This window comes from Acanthaster planci, linkage group LG09 (genome assembly GCF_054643075.1).
Source record: "Acanthaster planci isolate LZ-2023a linkage group LG09, COTS_SCS, whole genome shotgun sequence".
Taxonomy (NCBI): Eukaryota; Metazoa; Echinodermata; class Asteroidea; order Valvatida; family Acanthasteridae; genus Acanthaster; species Acanthaster planci.
This window is the reverse complement of record NC_141785.1, coordinates 293,861-311,087: the sequence shown is the minus strand read 5'-3', so window position 1 is coordinate 311,087 and position 17,227 is coordinate 293,861. Positions and strand designations below refer to the sequence as shown.

At 38.8% G+C, this 17,227-nt stretch overlaps 1 protein-coding gene across 5 annotated transcripts in view; it reads right to left on the bottom strand.

The window, feature by feature from the left end:
• LOC110982281 (serine/threonine-protein kinase TAO1-like) overlaps positions 1–16,778 on the bottom strand; it is a 58,705-nt gene extending 41,927 nt beyond the window's left edge. For 2 of the 5 annotated variants that reach the window (XM_022240589.2, XM_022240592.2), the window contains exon 1: positions 16,630–16,768. Coding sequence is in view for 1 of the 5 variants with exons in the window: in XM_087140999.1 (XP_086997125.1) it covers positions 16,630–16,773 (144 nt within the window). In the remaining 4 variants the exon portion in view is untranslated. Of the gene's footprint in view, positions 1–7,436; positions 7,584–16,629 lie in introns of all 5 variants that reach the window. The other 3 variants (XM_087140998.1, XM_087140999.1, XM_022240590.2) reach the window with 3 other exon arrangements.
• Between the last annotated feature and the right edge of the window lie 449 nt (positions 16,779–17,227).

The window sequence follows — 17,227 nt, the reverse complement described above, 5'->3', positions numbered from 1 at the left end:
TGCTTTCTCTGTACAGTTTATCCTTATTGCAAGCAGGGCAATCACGTGTTACTACATACATGTACACCTGTAAATGTACAGTGTATCAACAATAAAAACTATGAGTATTACACTGAATGCATTTTTAGCTTGAAATCCTGCTAGTGAAGGTACTGGTACCATTTTTGCTTAACTTCACTGTGCTTATGGGTACACATGTATATCTACATAAATGTACTGGAACACCTATTGAAACAATACGATAACGTTTCTATTGTCATTGTCAACAGACCAAAGAGGTCATGTACATAAACACATACCAGTAAATGTGCATGCACTCGTAGTTGTTGGTCACCTTACCATGTCCCATGTATTTAAATGTGTATCATACATCCACATCCGGATTAATCACATGCAGCCTACAGGGTACCATGAGCTCTATGGTTACAAGGTACTATACATTGTAAGTACAATACCAGTACATGTACATGTACTTGTACAAGCCTTCTGTACACTTACATTTCTGCAGTACACATGTGCATGTACCCGCAGCTGATCCAGCAGTAATCAATATTAAGATGCAAGTAAACCATTGGAATTGATGAGCTCATTTTTTGTTCTTAAATTGTCTCTTCCTTGCAATTTATCGTTCAAACCAAACTGATATTTAAACGTAGTTCTGGCAGACAGTCTATTCTTTATACACAGTGCATACTGCCACGCAGAATGATTTTTAAGAAACTGGATCTGAAAACAATTGAATAGAATATAACAAATGACAAATTACTGAATTACAAACCAACAGATCATTTGAAAACGAAATCAAAACAGGTGAAGAATGTTTTGATGATATAAACACTTCGAGAGAATCACGAGCAAGAATGTGATGAACATCTAGTAACAAACCTTGGTGAAATGAACATGATCTAAATGTAGCTTGCGCTTCATGTCAGCCAAAGTTCTGTATATGTGGTCATGCGAGATGATGATAAGCTACTTCAAGTTGAACTTACAGTATTTAAGGTAGAGGAAACCATTTGCACTTGCTGCAAGTTTTCAAAATCGGCCAATTTGAATTTCCATTGCCTTGTTCCAAGTTTTGAGTTCAATGCATCAAGAAAAATCAAGAAAAACGCTGTTCACTTTTGAAAATCCAAGCACAGCTCGTTCAGTTTTGCCTTGAAGCCTTGCAAAACTAGTGCTGACCTTCTTTCCAAACAATAGGATTTAAGTATTTTTTTAAAAAAATTGAAAAACACAAAAACAACTGTATTTAAATTCCTCCTGATGCAAATGTATTAGGTCTGCCAAAACAAATTTCGGTAGTTGTAGTAAAAAAGAAAGGATTTTTAAAATGTTTTCTTTTTTTTCACCCTCTGACCCAGCCAAACTTTGTGTTACATGTACTGTATGTTCACAATCCAATGAATAAAAAAAAAACTGGCCAAATTTGCTCTGCGACACATTTTCTAACCCTGCATGTACAAATTTATAGTACATGCATTCTAATACTGGTCCATTTGAATACTTGTTATAAAAACAGGTGTATAGAACATGTAGCAGTTCATACTGGTACAGTACAGTCAATACATGTATCATTACATATATACAGGGGTACATGTACATGTGTTGTGGTACCCCGTACATGTACGTCAACCTGATATTCTGATGCCAGTCTTGTTTTCTGACCAGTAACATCTAAATGGGTCATTCTATAGATTAGAAGTCCAATATTTTTGTGTCCCTATCACATCTGGCATAATCTAAGTTCAGAGCACATTCTCTAATTTCCAAGAGTGATGAATGAATGCAAATTACCTGCCAACCATCAATATGAGTGATATTTCTATGTCACATTGTACATATGAGGTGTAAAACAGGGACACAAAAATGTCACACTTTTGGCACCTGACTTTATAGAATGATCCATATAGAAGATCTGTGCGGAAAATGTACATGTACAATGAACAACATGCAGGTCGAGTTCGGGCGGCCTGTTCTTGACACGGGTTGCTTGTTCTCGTGCTCGAACGGCGGGAACACAACTCAAGACACTGTGCTCAGAACTGGATTACACACCACCTCCTCATCAGGATTTTACAGGAACACACAGAAAAACTTGTGAAATTTTGATTTTTGAACAGCTGCAAAAAGTAGAGAGATGGCTTCCAAAGCCACAGTCAATGGGAAGTTTTGCAAAATTAATATTATTATTTTCCGTAACACAGAAATGAATGTTCCTGTTTATATAGAAAAGAATTCAGTCCATCCAAACATTAACTCTCGAATAACGTAGCCTACATGTAAATGAACGCCGCCATGTTGCATGTTGCTTGTCACTAACTACCAACGATAACCGGTTGTTTGTTCCCGGCGTTCAAGCCGCCGACCAATGAACAACAAATCGAGCCGTTCGTGAACATACAGGAACAAGCCGCCCGAACTCAGCCACAGTGACTGCTACAGTCAACTTACATTCAACATAGCATGGATGTAGGGTCCAGCAATGTTTTAACAGTACATGTACAGGTACCAGACTTGCAACCAGAACCTTTCCTACATTAGTATTGGAAAACAAAGGGGAAAAAAATTCAAGAGCTCACAATTTTCAGAATTTGCTTATTCCATCGCAAGTCAACCAGACATCATTGCTATGTTCGTTACGTACCATACATGTACATGAAACTTCTGATAGACATTATTGACCTGACATCATACAATACAATGTACACACAACAGTGGACCCACATTCATTTGACTAATACCGCGTACATATAAATGTACACACTTACATGTATGCATGTCAGGGTTAGACAACCCTCATGTTTTGAAGTTCTTGCAGGACAGTGTGCAGGGCAAAGTACACTGTACCTTTTTGGAATGAGGAAATCATCCTACATGTACATTGAAAATCTCACATTCCAACAATTTCACGTTGACCTGCTGAAGTACATGTACATTGTACATGTACAGTGTGCATTCTACAGGAGTTACACTGCCAATATCACACAGTGTAGTTTGTTGTTTGAGTTCCAATAAACACAAGAAAAACTCAAGGGCAATATGACATTTTTTCTTACACATACCCTGCATGCAAGTATTGCACCATAAAGCATCATAACGTTACCAGTTTGCATGCTACATGTAGATTTAAAAACACACATTCTAAACAATAACTCCAGAACAAAAAGGCACTGAACCTGCTTAGAAATTGCTGAGTGGATGGAATGTAATGATGACAAGTAGAGAGTCTATGGATGAACTCCAAGCCTCTCATACAAATTATATCCCATACAGTACATGTACAGCATATACCGGTAAGTGTACATGTACATGTACATGTGTACACGTAGACTTTGACACATACATGTACATGTACATTGTACAAATTTACATTAGAGGGTTCTTGAGATACTGTAGATAAGCCCTCCAAAACCCAAATGTAATGGAGAAATTGACAGAAGAGCACCTGAGAAATAAGTGGCACTCTCTTTCCAAAAAAAATCGGGCAGAAATCTGAAACCAGTTTCATCAGCTCCAGATTACTTTAACAACTTCTTCAGGCATAAAACTTAATCAAACAAGTAATCCAATCTTCAGCCATACTGTAACAAGCTGATCTACTGAAGAATATATCTAAAACTTCTGAAAATTAATTCATATTTCACAATTCCAACAAATAAAAAAAAGAGAAGTTTCAACGTGACTTTTCCAGCTGCACAGTGAGCTACAGTATCTACCGGTATCTTATCCACTGCACCACACGGTTGACAAACCCAATGTACATGTACATGTATCATATATGAATCTGTCCAGCATGCGTGGTTGAGTTCACTGCACCATATACATATAACATGTATAATACATAATGTTTGTACTTGCTTGTGCAATCCGAAAGTACAAAAGTATACGTTCAGCTTTTGGACAATTTTCATAAAATGGAGATTCAAAACTTCATTTCAACATGACAGACATTCAAAACAAGAGTTTAAATGATTTTCAAGTATGAAAAATGTGCATACATGTACATGATTTTGATTTTTGTCAAACCCGGTGCATATCAAAGTGTAAGTCGAAAAGCTGACCCAAATTCCTCTTCTAGAAATTTCATGAACATAAAATTTGCACAACAAGCTTACATTTTAACTTTAAAAACGGCACCGAAAATGTGGTATCAGACAACTTAATAAGCACCAGTAGCTTTTCTTTTTGAGCAATTCGGATTTAGTAGGACAAATCCAGAACCACTGCATGTCTTCCGCGTGTAAAATCCTCATTTTGTCACCAAAACAGTGAGGCATGCCAAGATCCCAAAGTGAAAGTGGATCTGATCCCTGTGGCAGAGATGATGATTAACCCATTGATGTCCAGCCACCACAACCGATATTGGTACATCAAACGAAAGGCACTGCTGCTGCACACATCATGCGATTGGTGGGGCAGTCCACATGCTTTCCCCTCATCATTCTTCTCAGTTAGCTTGCTTCTGAAGACGATGGATTCATATGAACAAGACTGAAAATCCTATGGCCTATCACTCATTTGTAACCACAGGGAGTTTAGAAATCTAGCCTCATTGTCATTGTCAAACTTTGTCCTGGCACAAGTCAATGTGAATATACATGTACAGTACATATCACGCAGACAGGTCGGACATATTGGAGACCATGAAAATGGCCGAGTCTAAGTTTTGCGGGGCAATTCCGACTTTAACCATCAACTACACAACGCTTGGGTACATGTATGTTTTCATGAAAAAATCAACCATGGAAAACTGATGGATGGAACAATCAATGAGTAGACAAGAACATAGCATTTTGAGCTAGCCTCCACCGCGGCACTTACACGTAAAAGCCAAGCATCCTTTACATGTTGTGTTAACTCTGGAATTTCAACATGACATTTTATGACATTTCATGAGTGTTTCTGAGTAATGAGTTTTTCTGAAATCGATGATAGAAGCCTTCGTGGCGGCCCATGTTTGTGACATTTTTTCTACCAGAAATACGTACATGTAGGAAAGCTGAGCCATTTATTAATATTTATTTGGGGAGATGATCTTGTCATATTTTAATCAGACTCATTTCCTGGATAGGTACGTACATGTACATGTACATGTAGGTGCTGTTGGAATTCCTTTTTAAGAGACTGACAAAGAATTATTGACTATCAAGGGAGTAAAACTGTCCAGAAATGTCTAGAATACATCTTTACTTTGACAGTGATGACCTGAAACAGTCCTTATTTGTCGACTGTGTATCCAACAGAAAATGCTACACGTACATGTACAGACATCAAAGTCCTTTGCATTCGGTTTGTACAGAACTAATTTGTAAGGAACTAATTTGTACAAAAGTATAAATTGAAGAGACAAACCACACCCAAAATTGTGGTAATTTATACGTTTGAAATCCATGAACTGAACAAGCCCTTCATTGATTGCAATTTTTTCTGCATATCATTACAAACCAACACCAGTTCCAAGAATCTAGCTGACCATATAATTTTCACTGATCAGACCATACAACTAGATGATTGTTCATAACTGTGCAGTAATACCAATAAATACACCCATGCATTGGCTGGTGCAGGCTACACAGCCAGTATCTATGTATGCAGCATTGCTATCTGATGAGTAATAGCTGGCTTTGAATAGGACACAGATGGCTAAATCCGCATACTGTATGGACCCCTACATATACAGAGTAGCATCCTTGGCCTTCCATAGTCACAACATTACTGCCTGCATCACCAGGTTATGCATGTACTGGTACACAATGCAAACATGCACATGTACAAGTGCACACTGCAGATAGCATGCCAGTACCCAACTAATCAGTTCCAAAATACATGAAAAAGACAAAGAGATTTGCTTCACTTTACATACATGTACATGTAAGTTCCCTTACGTGTACATGTACAGTACCTGTTTGTACTTAACATGAACATGAGCACTGCAAACATCAAGTTTTACATTACACTCTACATGTACAATACTGTTGGGTACAGCCGTGTGCATGTAAACTTGGTTGAACTTTTAATGAGGGTAGTGAGGGGACAGGTGGTGCATAACATTTCTTGTACCAATACTGTCAGCATATTTGTTATGACTAATTGTCTTAACTATTGTTTACATGTATTTAATGTTTCTGTTACAAAAGGTAAGATCCTGAACTTCAAGTACAATGTACATGCATGGCAGGGAGTACAGGCTGCACTTTCCCAGGATATTTATGCCAGAATAACTAAAAGATACATTAGGCCTGTGCCGGGTACCCGGGTACCCGCCCGTCGATTTCAAAACGCGGTTCCATTTTTCCGGGCCGGGTACCCGTAAAAAAGTAACTAAATTAGGAACAAGCATTCATGCATAAAATGTCTGTGAAATTTCTTACTGAAGGACAGACTTCATGAAAAACCACCGTGCCGATGAAAACCCGGTCCTGCGGTCATACATGAAACTTGAATTCGGAGATCGACAGCTAATTTTATTACCCACTCCGCCCATTGTACCGCAAGTCGTTTTCCTAGTTCCGGAATTTCCTAGTTCACAAGAGCGAAAAAACCACTAAAATTCACGGGCGATAGGTCACTCGCTACGTGTGATTTTAAATATTTCTTTAAATTGAATAGTCATATAAACCTTTGCATCTATTGTCTGCTTAATCAAAATTACTTTTTTAGAGTTTCCGTTTTTGTAATTTACCGAAAACTGCAAGCTTTTCCCCTACTCTCGGATCGCGCGGCGTTACCACGCAAAGTCGTTGCGAACTCAACTACACGGGCGCAGCAGAAATGTACGTGACATAATGGGTTCGTCAACTGTGCGGCGCGGGGAGGGTAACGTTGATAGCTCACTGTACAGTTGAAAAGTCGAGTCAAACCTTACGCAATTTCTACCTTTTTAATTCATTGGAATTCTTATCTTTCATCTATTTTTCTCAAAATTAAAAGATTCTCTATTAGAAAAGCAACTTTTTACAATGGTTTTGGCTGAAAATGGATTTTCGTATGGTTACTTTTTATTTGTGAAGACGTTTTTGTCTTGATCCTAAACCGATCCAAAACTAGGAAAGGTGTCATCGTCACTTTCGTCGATCGATCCTGTGAGTCCAAATATAAAAGCTTAGATTTTGAAAAAAAAAATTGAAGTATATCCAAAACACAAAGTTGACTTCTGACCATATTCCAATCGAATTTGAGGATTTTTAGCTGAAGTCTTAGTGAATAATTTTCGCGATCCGGAACTCGGAAAATGACTGTATCAAACCTATATGAACAAGAGACCGAAGGAGTTTTGTCTTATGAGGGGGTAGCGCTGTTGATGTACACTTGCATGACTGTATTTGTAACTATCAAACCCTGTCGGCCTAAATGACTTTTGTGCGGAATAAGCAGTGCTTACTGTTTGAATTAAGAGTATTTTAGTCAAATAAAACAATATGAATGAAACTTACTTTATGTCGGGATTGACGACGAAGCGAGAGCGGACTGTGTTATATTCCAGCGCTACTGGGACTCCACTCGGCGTGCAGTAAGTAGTGATCACGCACAAATTGTGTGGTTGATCGGTCCCTTTTTATAATCAAAGCACTAAATGTGCGCTACAAACCCAAAGAGTCAGAGAACCAGTTTAGTTAAGTTTTATACCAAGAAATATTCCGTTTCAAAATTATTTTTAAATTAAAGCAACTTGAATTTCCTCAGTGATTCAGCGGAACTGTGGATGAGGAATTGACCAAAAGATCAGGAATGATGTTTTCTGTATGTACATGTACTAAAGTATTTCAAATCCAAGTATTTTTTCACTCGAAAAAAAGGAAATGTTGACAGGTGCAAGTCATAATACAGTCGGCCAATCAAATGTCACTTGTCGAAGTACTATACATTAAAATCTCGACAACTGAACCTCAGGGTAATGGAGTTATCCTGAAAAAATATTTATTAGACTAAACCACTTCATCGTGGTACGTACCTTCGTGTGGCAAAACTTTCGTATTGCTTAGTCATTTAACAACTTGAAGCGCTGCTATTTTTTCACTTGGGCTTCCCCATGTGTGGTCACATGACCTTTCTTTTTATGGTCACATGGCCGCTGCAGTGTCAGCGATTGGACTGCCTGAAGGGCACTACAATTGGGCCCGCGTTGCAGTCAGGTTAGTTTCAGCGTCTTAAAAGCCAGGATTACACAGTTGCAGCTACGTTGATATATAATTATGCAACATGCTGGTCCTCGTCAGAAAAGAAATGAACTTGGGATGACTCCTGACCCTATATAGACTTCCGATACTTTTAACGCCGTTTGAAGCATTTTGGTGGCGTTTTTTTAATCAGAAACTTCAAAATAAGTGGATGTAATGGTGTGGGCATTGTTCGAGTTACGGTGGTATTTTTGTACATAAAACTGTAAGCCTTTTAACCCGTGACGTACATAGCACTGATCTGGTCCCACGTGACACGACCAGAGCTCACCATTTGTGCACGCCACATGCGTTCCGCGTGTGCGTGGTCAAGCAGCATCCGGGACATTTCCTTTGAGCGTTTGCAGGTGCGTGTATCATGTAGGTGGTTTGCAGCTCTGTTCTCTTTTCTGACGTTCCCCGTGAAGATTTGTTTTTCTGTTTCATACACCCACAAAAAATTTGCAAACTGAAGGTAACAATTTCGTTTGATAAAAAGGTAGGAGAGATTAACTCCAACGTTTAGAACAATATTCTGCTTGCTTCCTATGTACCAAAAAGAACCGTGTTTCGGGTACATGATCCACCGGGTCGCGCGCAATGCCATTTGTTATTAGGCGATCTCTTTTCCGGGTACCCGGATACCCGATGTTAACAAAAAACCGGTACCCGGTTCTAAAAATACCCGCAAATGCACACCCCTAAGATACATGGACATGAAGGGTACCACTAGACCTCCCAAATGACAAAAAGTACCCGTACATTGTACATGTTCATGTCTGACAATGGATAATGTAAAAATCATGCACACAAATGAAAGTTAGAAATGAAAAAAGCTACTGAAATTCAGTGATTTCCATGAGGTCATTCAGAGACCTTGATCTGTGTAGCGGTACATGTACATAACAGTGTGTACACAAACATGTACAAGAGTCGTATTTCAATGTTCATGTACATATTTGTAGAGATACATGTAGATCAGTTTCAGAATGAAACAATCCATGATACCAATCTGAGAAAGGGGGCACCACCAAAAGAGGTCTCCTCTGCATTACATGTACACATGTACCAGTGTGCCGGTACAAAGCATGATCAACTTGGAGGGAACACAGTTTCAAAGTATTCTTGTGCTCCAACTTTTGTGTAAATTATGCTTTCATCTTCCTGCTATTAAGCTACAGTTTAGTTGCATGGAAAAATTCCAGTCAGCAGATGTGACCACCACAGTCCCCAACGTCTATCGATACATTAGGCAGGCAGTGCCTTGTTTGTACATGTATCATGCTTGTATTAATCTCCTGTATTCGTTCTAATGTCCAAATTAGAAAATATTCATGTTTACAGAATACTGCAGTGGCTTACTATGATGTAAAGGTACATGTATGTACATGTATACATGTACCTTCAGTTTATGGTATGGTACCATACCTTCAGTTAATGGTACAGTACCGTACCTTCAGTTAATGGTACGGTACCATACATGTACCTTCTGTTAATGGTACGGTACCATACCCTCTGTTAATGGTACGGTGCCATACCTTCAGTTTATGGTATGGTACCATACCTTCGGTTAATGGTACGGTACCATACCTTCAGTTAATGGTACATTACCATACCTTCAGTTAATGGTACGGTACCATATGATTGACAATACATGTACATACATGTAGACCCAGTTCAAGTATGCACATTTTGCACATGAACGTCCACATAAATGTACATGTACATACAGTACATGTAACAATGTTGTACATGTACTTGAAACTCATTGCAGTACATCTCGGTACTGAACCGGTTACTGATGTTTCAAATGTTCAAAGTGAATGATAATTTAAAGGGTAGGCCTAATACTGCTCATGACCTCTGGTAACTAAAGCCTGATCTTTATAGCTATCAAGAAAACTGCACAGTACATGTAGACATACAATGTGTACACCACTAGCATGCAGGACAGTCTGAGTAGTGAGCTGCATGAGAAAGCACTGCAAGAGCCCAGTTCCAAAACAGAACTGCACATCATGACACATGTTCTTAAACATTTAGACAAAGAATAAGGAGAAAGTGAGAGGAAGTCTAAGGTCTACAATGTACATGTACATGGCATCCACCAATAGTCATCCACAGACCGAACAGTCTGCACATCACAGATAAATTATTGCTGTACGGATAAATTGTCTGGGCCGGCTGGACGGCATATAACATTAACAGCATTGCTGGGATTCCAGCTACTCACTTTTTCCCTATGCCTCTTTGATGCACGGCAAATTCTTGCCTATATTTCCCACGCTTCTCCAAATGACCTCTGCACTGCCTAATTATGTTAACTATAAACACTGCTGCTTCATTCTCTTTGTGGTCCTGATTCTCAATCTTCCTTTTAGGCAAAATGTCACGCTGAAACAATGAATGGGTGAAGATTGGTGTTTTGAGGAAAATTCCCACTGGTACACAACTGTAACCCTTTGATTCCTTTATTAGGCATTTACCAGGCATGCCGCACGTAACAAAGGAGGAATACTGTGATTATCTTTAGGGTGGAATTGCAGTGTATCTGAATGATTTCACATCTGGAGAAATAAGAAGTTATTGGGCCAAACAGCCATTCTTTGTTGTGTAGTGAACACTGCTAGCTGTTGTTTCATCAGATTGTCATAACTGCAAACAAATTACTAAAGCAACTACACTGTTTCTGTTTCCAATTTGCATATAGGGTCTTATGCATGTACACTACATTGGGCCAAGAAAGAGATGACATGTAGCTGTGTTTCATAACCATGTTTGGTACACTGTAGAAAAATTACAGGTACGGTAGGTTTCTTCAGTGCACTTACTGGAAGGCAGTGTTTTTAAACTCTGAATTTTTTTCGAAAAATTTTCAATAGTCCTAGCAGTATTGGTTAAATGGTTAAAGAATGTGTGAATTTAGGAAGCAGATTGTATACATGTACATGTACATAAAGTTGTGGGCACATATACCAATCTGGTTTGCTTTCAAACTAAAGTTCATAATAAACGAGCATTACGCAGACGATGAACATATTAGAGTTAGGCCCTGGGTTTGGCAGTATGGTTTTTATATTCTTATTTTTTTTCAATAAAAGATGAAAGCTCTGCAATTCTTTAATCTGGCCTCCGCAGATTTTGCTTTGATTCAAGAGAAGCAATGCTTGCTTTATCTTTGTATTCAAAATACAAAAGGTAAAGTACTTGACAAAAATGCAACAAATCATCACAGTCATTAATTAAAAGACTGTACAGTGTACATGTACATGTACATGTAATTGTGCACTATACCCGAGTGTGACACATCATTTGTGTTGTTTGTGTTAGGAAAGGTTCGCCCAATGCCCACAAAGAGCACAAGATAACTGGGTTGTTGGGGACAAAACAGCATGTCAACACAGATTTTCTGAGTTGTCGGATCCTTCAATAATACAGTGTAAAAACTTCAGTTATAATAAACGTAATGGTCATGATAGAGTATTAACGTTAACAGTTAATGTTCAACAACATATTACTCTTTGTGTATGGTACATGAACATAAGTGTACATGCCAATGTACGTACATTTTAACTACCAGTGGTGTACGAGTATGGAAAATTCCTTCCTCTCAAACCATAGGACTTGTTTTCCTAGGCCACAATGATTGACTTTATTGAATGACATCAATTTTTGATGGCTGGGTATCAACCACTTCCTGCTGGGGTGCCCAGTTTCGGATGTGTTTATACACATGGCCGGGGTCTCCGAAATCAGACAAAGCGAACTGGGCCCTGTAAGTGTAACAATTGACCATTCTCGGAACAAAAGACCAGACTGCTGGGCATTACCACCATTTTTTCACTCTCACTAGTGGAAAAAATCCAGCCTTGTTTTGAAACAGTATACCACGGTTTGGGGCATTTAGTGCGAGCGGATTACCACCGTGGACAAAAGCGCTCCACCACCGCAGCGATGAGCCACACAGCACCACTGCACGCTAATCTGGCCCCCATTGAAAAGACATCAGCAGCGCACTATGCCAGGTTCGTGAACAAAAGAAACTTACATAACACCACACAATCTGGGCACTTTTTACCAGGCTGCAGGCCTGGCTGAAATACCTGGGCATCAATGGATTTTGTCTGTCAGACTAGAGTGGCCACCAGACAGTAATTCATGTGGGTGTAAACATCCATTAATTGAAATGATGAATTTTGAAAGAATTTTGAAAACTGAAAATCTTGAAAATGTCCCAATTGTGTAAACTGCATTTTTCAAACAACCCGGCAGCAGGTGGTTAATAGTCCCCTTTTCGACAGGGGAATAAATGTGTGCTTGGCCGGTCTTAAAGATGCGTTTGAGACCGGCTCAGGAGAATGGATGCAACTAATGCCTGAGCCGCAGGCAAATGCATTATCAGTGTTCGTTATCTTGAGCAAGGTCTAAAACATTAGTTTAAGACTGGCCGAGCAAATATTTATTCCCATTCATGAATACTTTTTTATTCAGAGAGTCAAAAGAAGTCAACATATGATGGATTTCCTAAAATTTTGTTCTAAAACTTTACTTTCATTTTCCCAAACACCCCCATCCATTTTATGGTATATTCCGTTTGCAAGTTTTCCAACAGAAACCCCTTCGATGAACTTGGAGCACACGTGCGGGTCTTGTGCACACGAACTCCTGACCAATCAGACCCGATCAAACTGTCTCGTATCCATGTGCCAGCATGTGATTTATGCAGCGGGCATTATCACTTCTCAGCGGGCATTATCAAATGTTAATACATGGTCATGTGATGTGTTTCCAACAACAGGAATAGAAAAACTGTCCCAGGTATTCATGAAGTGTGGTTTCAATTAATCTAACACTGGATTTTTGGGCAGGATTTGTATGTAAATCAGCAACAATAAAGATTCACAATGTAAGTGATATGTCTTAAGATCATCAAAGATCATCACTATACATGTATACATGAACGTCTTATCCATTCCAACCACTTACCTATGTAAGTGGGCCTATCTTTGTCTTTCATGCACATTTTGTGGAAAGTTTTGTGTTTGGAATACCTCGAAATTTGGGGGTTTACGAAATTTTGCCTAATTTCCCTGCACACCTTGAAATATGTAGAAACCTTTATTTCATAGGATGGATTAAAATTAATCAAACAGAAAAATGTTACAGAATAATCAATCATTGATTTAGTAACTAAAAATACATGTACGTGCTTACACAAGCATCCATTTTTCAATGCAGTGTGCCCTTAGATGCATATTTCAGTGGCTGTGAAAATGGTACACACAATTGGGGAACTTTGGTGGAATTATATATAAGTGCAATGAAACAAATTTGTCAAGTAGAATCTACACTGTGATTGAACAACACACGCGGATGAAACACCAGTGGCTCTTGCAAAATTTCAGAAAAATGTGTCAATGGGCTCTTGAGATCTAACAGGGTGATCTACCGGTATCCCCAGCTGTCAAAGGTCACAAAAAAACAAGAAATAACTAATCATTTTAACATGCTCTTTTATGGTTGGATGAAATTCATCTGACAAAAGAAATATATGTATTAGCCTATTTGAGAATAGTTACATGTACCACACCAGGTAATTTGTCAGATTATTTTGGGTTTTGTAATGGTACGGGTTAGCTGAGGCATACATGTGTAGTGTACTGTACCAGTACATGATTTATTAGCTGGAAGTTTCTGGACCAGTTCATCCAGAAATCGATGATCCATTCATGACACATACTGTACATCATTGCCCGAGGCAGCATCGTGAACATTACTTTCTTTTTGAGCTGTTCAAGAAAAACCAGAGAAAGCATTTGTATTTCAACACACAGTGAAAACACTCTGAATCAGGATTTTTCGATGATAATTCTCAAAATTATTCTTCACTTCCAGCAGATACCTCGACCTCAAAATTCCTCTGAAAGTGTTCTTCAGAAATGGGGTGAAGCTTTTTTATGTGTGCAACTGAGTAATTCCACAGTGTCTCGACTACATCTCTAGTTCGAAGGTCAATGCAATGCAATGTATGTGTACCATGGACGCATTAACGCTCTGTAGGGTATTTCATTGCATCAGTGTGGAATGCCATGAATCCTGTACATAGAGTGGGAACAAATGAAACTAAGGTTATTTTTCCACAGCCTACATGTATGTGAGAGGAGTTTAAACAACACTTCTTGTGTCTTTGTTTAAAATGTTATTCAAATTTTATTTGTTTGACAAGTCAGCCCAGTTGAAGTTTTAGTCCAATTTAGGCAAAAATGATACAAGACGTCTGGTTTTTCCAATAAACTGTTCTGCAGGCTGAGGTGGAATTTAGAATTACTTCCAACATCCAGATAGGCTCAAGATGTCAGAAAACAGTCCTTTCTTTCAAAGCAACAACGAGATTAAATTATTAAATTATGAACAAGAAAGTACATGTGCAGGTGTACTCAGCACTGTTCTTTTCCAAATTACATGCAACAGATGGGTACTACTTCTAATCACTGTACATGAACAGTACCTTATGGATAAATGACGTGATCTTACTTTACATGTACAGTCGCAGGCTCTGTTAACCCAAATGATCCACACTGACATTTTGGGCTGATTTTGAAGGACACAGGACATCTGCATATAACAATATGCATTGATTTTGGAGGGCCGAGGCCAGCTCCTACGTGTAATTCAGTCACTTTACTTCATGAGGAATGAGGTTGGATGACTCTCAGAATATACAATCTAAACATGTACGGGTACATGTACAGTGTACATACGTACATTACTTACTGTACCACATGTAGGGAGAGTTTCTATTAAGTTGGGATCCAAATTTTTTCCTGTTCCTGTAACTTACATCTGGCACATAATATCTAAGTTTTGAATAAATCCTTTCATTTCCAAAAGTGAAAAGTAATGCAAATTACCTGAAAAACATACAAAAATAATTTGCAGTCCATTTCAATGACACCGAACATGTACATGTATATCTAATTGTCAAATTACACTGATCAGATGTAACAGGGAGAGAGAAATATTACACTACAGATCAAACATTTACAGAATGACCTAGGGGGAGCGGTGGAGGCTGAGAATTCTAGATTAAAAGTGGGAATTGGATGACACTGTAACCAACCTCATTCCTAATTGTATGTCACAAACAAGAAGGGGATTTACCAACAAAATGAAAGTGGAATTAACTGTATTCAATTACTTATGCTGTTTTCTTCCAAACCTTTCTTGGGTTGAAGAATTACTTATAAAACAGATGATAATGAGGTCCCTCATAGTCTGATAAAATGTCTGCAGTTACACGGCATTGCTCTTTTCATGCTTGCTGGTAAAAGCGGCTGTTAATACATTGTCAGTGAATAAGATAAGATAAAGGAATAAATACAGAGCTGGCTCTTTTGTGAAATACATTGCACATTACTCCAAAGGTTTTGCGACTGTCAATAACAAAGTGGGCACATAAAAACATCACAAAATTAGTAAAAGGAAATCAAATGGGGGAGGGAGGTCATAAAAACTGCAAAATCTACACATACAGTATACATGCTGCAATAAATCAGTAATTCCAAGTCACCCCACCAAGACAGTTACCCGCAATCTTGACACTTGGGGAAATTGATTGTACTCAGTCCAGAGTTCATTATCTTGTGAATGCACTTAATTCAAAGGCAAAATCAACTCTGGATGCAGTAGCCTACACTAAATTTGCACAAGATTGCACTGAACAGGCCTGATGAATTGAACCATCCAGCCTGGCTGTGATGAAATTTTAAAGACTTTCTCAGAATCTCAGCAAGCTGACTAGACGTCAGCGCAAAGCATCATCAATCAGTGAATGAGTCTTCTATTGTTAGCAATTGCTTCTGTACTGTAGATCTCTGTCATGTCAGTCATAACAAAGCCTGGTTCACCGGTACAGCTACACCTTGGCCTACTGCCAGACAGCCCCTGGTTAACTTGTCAGGCACCAGTAACCTAATGCAAGGCTTACCCATATCAGTCAAAATCATCATCAGTCACATTTTTAAGTTTGATCAAACTTACAATCCGAACTTGATAAAGACTGACATGACAGAGATGTGACTGGGTTTCTGGAAACCAAACATGCCAAAAAGGCACTTCCATGACATGTGCAGCAGTGTGCAGGGTGCCTTTCATGTCTTTTGTGGTTTCCAAATGTAGGCCCTTTGACTGTGTCTGTTGCATGGGAAGGGAATAATTCCACTTTAAAAATTATTCCTTCCTACTGAGGAGTTCGACGGACTCAAACAAACCCCAATTAATGATTAATGTCATGTTTTTGAATGGCACGCAAGGACTGCAAGTTGCAACGTACGTTCGGGCTTCCACTTTTCTGGCCTACCACACAATACGGAAGTTACTAAACGTGCGTTATTCCATGCGAACCAATGCAAAGCAAACTTAAAATCGTCATATGAGCATCAGATCAACACAAACACACATAGATACTCACAGGGATGAAGTAAATGTATACTCCCCTCTCCACTGCGTTTCTGGTCACAAAAATAATCCTTAAATTCCTCAGGTTTTTAACTCCATCAACTCCTCCCTTGCTCAGAATCAGAGGCAAGATGGCGGAAACAACGCATGCGTACATGTTGGACTGGTTCCGGATAATTGTCGCACAAAAAGTATTATGAGAGGCGGTGTCGCAGGCGTTTGGTATCGTAAAAGAGCAGATATGAGGGCGCTATTCATAAAGCTAATAAATCTGTGAATTTGCTGTTTTGATGGAGCGTGTACTACCGACAGTTTGCATTTTCGTAGATTATCATGTGGCATATTAGATGTGATCAAAGTCCAGTTTTTTCTGTGTTGAATCTTTTCTTACCAAATCTTTACGTCCCACAAAGCTCTATACAATGAGCCCTCCCTAGTGAAACTGCGTTTCTCTGGGCGACTTAACACAGCTTGTAAAATATTTGACCATCCTATAGTCTAAGCCTACCGAAACTTTCCCTTTTTAATTAAAAACTATAATCTTCACATGTTCTCAAAATATGATGATTTCCAAGTTTATGTCTAGAGCCTTGCCGTAGGGAAAACGTGAT